The following is a 4,874-nucleotide window of genomic DNA, read 5'->3' on the forward strand; positions in this document are numbered from 1 at the left end:
CTTAAAGATGGTTGTTAAGGGTAATTGGTACGAGGAGTCGCCGTGGCACAGGGTCGGGTTGGTGTCTATTGAATGTAATTGTTGTAATAACTTGTTTCTGTCGGTGGTTGGCCAGGGACTTCTCGCCAGTTGAGAGTACAAGACGGAGGAATGTCTGAAAAGATCGTGGTCAGATAGCTGCTATGGAGGAGTGGCTGGGTGGTTGGGGCGGCACTCGTTACTGTGTTGCACAGCTGTTGGGTGTACAAGACGCTCACATGTCTCAGAGATCAAACTCTTCAGCAACCACACGTCTCAGCGTTAAAACTATTCAGCGTCTACACTTTTCATTGCTCAAACCCCTCAGCAACTGCACGTTTCAGCGCCAGAATCCTTCAGTGTCCACACTCTCGGCGCTCAAATCCCTCAACAATCACACATTTCAACGACCAAACCTCTGAACGTCCTGATATCAGCACTCAAACCTCTTAGCACCCTCTCATCTCAACAAGGAAACTCTTCAGAATCCACACATCTTAGTTTTCAAAGCCTTTAGCAATCACACGCGTCTCAAAGCCCAAAAGCACCTTTACATTGCATGGTACCACATACCTCAGTGCCAACGTCAAATGCCCACACAAATGCTTACATCACCACTCGCCTCTACCACCGTTCCCCAGAGCCTGGAGACCCTTTATATCCTTCTTTAAAGTTAAGAAGACTTTGAACTCCCCAAATGGCAAGGTGCTATTCCTAAAGGTTTAGGATGGCTTGATACTTCTCCAGGTTTGGAGAGGCTTACTTCCTCTCTCCATGACTGGGTAAAACTGTTATTCCCAAGACTGGGAGAAGCTTAGTGACCTTTTTTGTATGGCTATTAAAGGATGAGATTCCCTTTTCAAGCAGGTGAAATTCCTGACTCCTCCCCAGGTCTGAAGAAAGTCACTCACTTTTTCTTATAGGTTGTGAAAAGTATAGTTCCACTCCTAAGGCAGAGAGCTTTCCCAAGAGTTTGGAAAAGCTTGATGCCCAGACATAGGGATGGGAAAAACTGGTTTCTCTAATGGCCAAATGGGAATGCGTGGTGCCTCTGCAGAGGGACTGCGAAAGGTTGTTGCTCTTCCTAAGAAAGAGGGGAAAGAGGGGAATGGGGAAAGGTTGGTATTCTTTCTAGGAAAGAGGGAATCCCTGGTGTACCTCCTAAAGGCTAGAAAGGGCGCAGAGACCTTTCCCAGGGTTGGGGGGGGGGGGGGGGGGGCAATTGCTCCTCCTGAAGAGGACCAAGGAAAGGATTTTGTTCCTCCAAAGGTTGGAAAAGTCCAGGTGTCTTTCCTCAGGGCTGGAAAGGCCAGGCACCTCCTCGGTAGGGCTGAGGTGCTTCTCTTTAAGGCCAAAGAAGTCTAGGTATCCCTCCTTAGGGCTTGAGAAGACAAGGTGCTCCTGCTCGGGGTTAGAAAGGGCCAGCTGCCTCTCCTCAATGCTGGTGAAGGCGAGTTGCCCCAACTAAAGCCTGACGAAGACCAGTTGTCCCTTATCAGGGCTGGGGAAGAGAAGGTGCCTTTCCCTAGGGCTGGGAAATCCCATCTGGTGATTCTCTAGGCTGAGAAAAGCAAGATGCCCCATCTTTGGGCTGAGGAATGCCAGGTGACATCTCAGAACTGCAGCAGGGTAGATGTATCCCCTAAGGTCTAGGGGATACATCTAGGGACTAGGGAAGGCCAGGTGTCCCTATCTAGGTTTGGGACAGGTGCCCAAACTCTAGATAAAGGAAGGCTTGGGATTCCATTTAGAGTTGGAAATGTCCAGTCTCCTTTTGTAGGTCCGGGGAAAGTCGCTGCTCCCTCCAAGGGCTGGAAAAGATGATGTCCTCAATGGGGTGTCAGGAAGGATATAATGCCCCCTTTAAGAATGGGGGAAGAGATGGTGACTTTCCTTTAAACTGGGAAAGGGATTAGGGAAGGAAGGCTTTTCCCTAGGGACTAAGAAGTCCATATCTCCCGGCCTCAAGGCGGGGTAAGGCCTTGTTATTCTTCCACGAGCATCAGGGAAGGCCTGTCGCCGGGGGCAGGGTGGGGGATCCCTCTACCACCCAGGGTCTTTGTGAGTGACTGTCACTCCTGTGTTTATTTTCCTGTGCGTCGGCTGGGGTCTCACTCCCCACCACATCCGGAAGGTATAAAGTAACTCGCCTTGTAAACACACGGCAACGACCAGCATAAACCCTTCCATGACGTTAGCTCATGAATATATAATGATGAAAAAAGCACAGCGTTTCTTGGATGCGACTAACTCTGACGTAGGGGGAAACGTTTACAGGCTGCCAGCCATGGTATGAGAGGTTATAATACAGATCATCAGATGGCAACTCTGCTCGTAAATGCCTCCCGAGTCATGCGTGTAAATAAGCACGCGTAAGACACTTGTTTACGGTGATTTACGGTGATTTATATCGTACTATGATGTATGTCGCTAAATGAGGTACTTTATAGGCTACCAATATGCTGTATATGATACACGCTATTTCATCTTTTATCATAATACACAATGCAGTATTTCAAGCAGTAATTACTAGTTTTGAGTACATGTAGGTGGCATTCCCTGTGATCTGTTTTCTGGAGATGTCCAGAAAGCCCTGGAGGCTCGTAATCTATCCTATCCTAACCTAACCTAACCTAACCTAACCAAACATATCCTATCGTAACATAACCTAATCTATCCTATCCTAACCTAACCTAACCTAACCTAACCTAACCTAACCTAACCAAACATATCCTATCGTATCATACCTAATCTATCCTATCCTAACCTAACCTAACCTAACTAACCTAACCTATCCTATCATATCCTATCCTATCCTAACCTAACCTAACCTAACCTAACCTATCCTATCCTAACTTAACCTAACCTATCCTATCCTATCCTACTCTAACCTAACCTATGCTATCCTATCCTAACTTAACCTAACCTAACCTAACCTAACCTAACCTAACCAAACCTATCCGATCCTATCCTAACACAACCTAATCTATCCTATCCTATCCTAACCTAACCTAACTCAGTCTAACCTATTTTAATCATATCCTATCCTAATCTAACCTAACCTAGTCTAACCTAACCTAACCTAACCTATCCTATCTTAATCTACCCTAACCTAATTTAACCTAACCTAACCTATCCTAATCTAACCTAACCTAACCTATAATAACCTATCCTAACCTAACTTATCCTAACCTAACCTAACCTAACCTATCCTAACCTAAGCTAACCTAACCTAACATCCTATTCTATCCTATCCTAACCTAACCTAACCTATCCAATTTAACCTAACCTAGCCTAACTATCCTATCCTAACCTAACCTGACGTAACCAAACCTATCCTAACCTAGCCTATCCTATCCTAACCTATCCTAACCTAACCTAACCTATCCTATCCTAACCTAACCTAACCTAACATCCTATTCTGTCCTATCCTAACCTAACCTAACCTATCCTATCTTAACCTAACCTAGCCTAACTATCCTATCCTAACCTAACCTGACCTAACCAAACCTATCCTAACCTAACCTATCCTATCCTAACCTATCCTAACCTAACCTAACCTATCCTATCCTAACCTATCCTAATCTATCCTAACCTATCCTAACCTAACCTAACCTATCCTAACCTATCCTAATCTATCCTAACCTATCCTAATCTATCCTAACCTATCCTAACCTAACCTAACCTATCCTATCCTAACCTATCCTAATCTATCCTAACCTAACCTAACCTAACCTAACCTAACCTAAGGGTTTACCCGGAATTTTCCAAATATCTGGAGCGTCTTAGAAAGGATACCCTAGATAACGAAATCCACCAAATTCCACAAGTAAACTGACATACATATTATCATGCAAATACATACACACCTTCAGAAGCAATGGAGACATGAGGCCCGAAAGTACTGATACATGAGGCATCAGTAGCAGGTGGAGTTTGTGCTGATATATGTAAGAACCAAGTGCCAGACCTGTCAACACCAGACGGTGTAGCGTTTACCGCTCACCCTGAACTTTGTAATATGCTCCCGTCATAGATTCATTTCTCCCTGAGTAAGTCAAGGGTCGTATCACTTGTTTCTGGATTGTTTTATTGTTCTATTTTCTTTTTTCATACCTAAGACCGGGAAATATGGCGTCACATTATCGGAATGGAGATTGTGACGCAAATAGATGAAAATACACAAATAAAAGCAATAAACTGCTAATGAAAGCATAGACTTCATCAGTTGACTGTGTCGCCCACAGCCTCACAGGTGCATCTTACTGACTCTACCGTGATCCTCCTGGATTACGGTGATATTTACTTTATTTTAGAGTTCCAGGATACCTTCTCTGCCTGGGTTTCCCCGGGCATCGTAGGACGGGTTTCCCGGCCGTCTTAGGACAAGAACCAACAGGATCGGGATGTACGGAAAGTATGAGGAAATAATCGGGAGGATTAGAATTACCTTATCATCTTGTGTGGTGGAGGGGACGTGCACCTGGCCAGTCCTGCTGTGTGGTGGAGGGGACGTGTACCTGGCCAGTCCTGCTGTGTGGTGGAGGGGACGTGTACCTGGCCAGTCCTGCTGTGTGGTGGAGGGGACGTGCACCTGGCCGGTCCTGCTGTGTGGTGGAGGGGACGTGCACCTGGCCAGTCCTGCTGTGTGGTGGAGGGGACGTGCACCTGGCCAGTCCTGCTGTGTGGTGGAGGGGACGTGCACCTGGCCAGTCCTGCTGTGTGGTGGAGGGGACGTGCACCTGGCCAGTCCTGCTGTGTGGTGGAGGGGACGTGCACCTGGCCAGTCCTGCTGTGTGGTGGAGGGGACGTGCACCTGGCCAGTCCTGCTGTGTGGTGGAGGGGACGTGCACCTG

The 4,874-nt window shown here is 46.7% G+C and overlaps 1 protein-coding gene across 1 annotated transcript in view; it reads left to right on the forward strand.

The window, feature by feature from the left end:
• Nucleotides 1-1,593: 1,593 nt before the first annotated feature.
• Nucleotides 1,594-4,874, forward strand: part of LOC139759492 (uncharacterized) — a 65,705-nt gene continuing 62,424 nt past the window's right edge. The window contains exon 1 of the mRNA XM_071681676.1: nt 1,594-1,647. Coding sequence (XP_071537777.1) covers nt 1,594-1,647 — 54 coding nt within the window. The remainder of the gene's footprint in view (nt 1,648-4,874) is intronic.

Source organism: Panulirus ornatus, chromosome 3 (assembly GCF_036320965.1).
Source record: "Panulirus ornatus isolate Po-2019 chromosome 3, ASM3632096v1, whole genome shotgun sequence".
Lineage (NCBI taxonomy): Eukaryota > Metazoa > Arthropoda > Malacostraca > Decapoda > Palinuridae > Panulirus > Panulirus ornatus.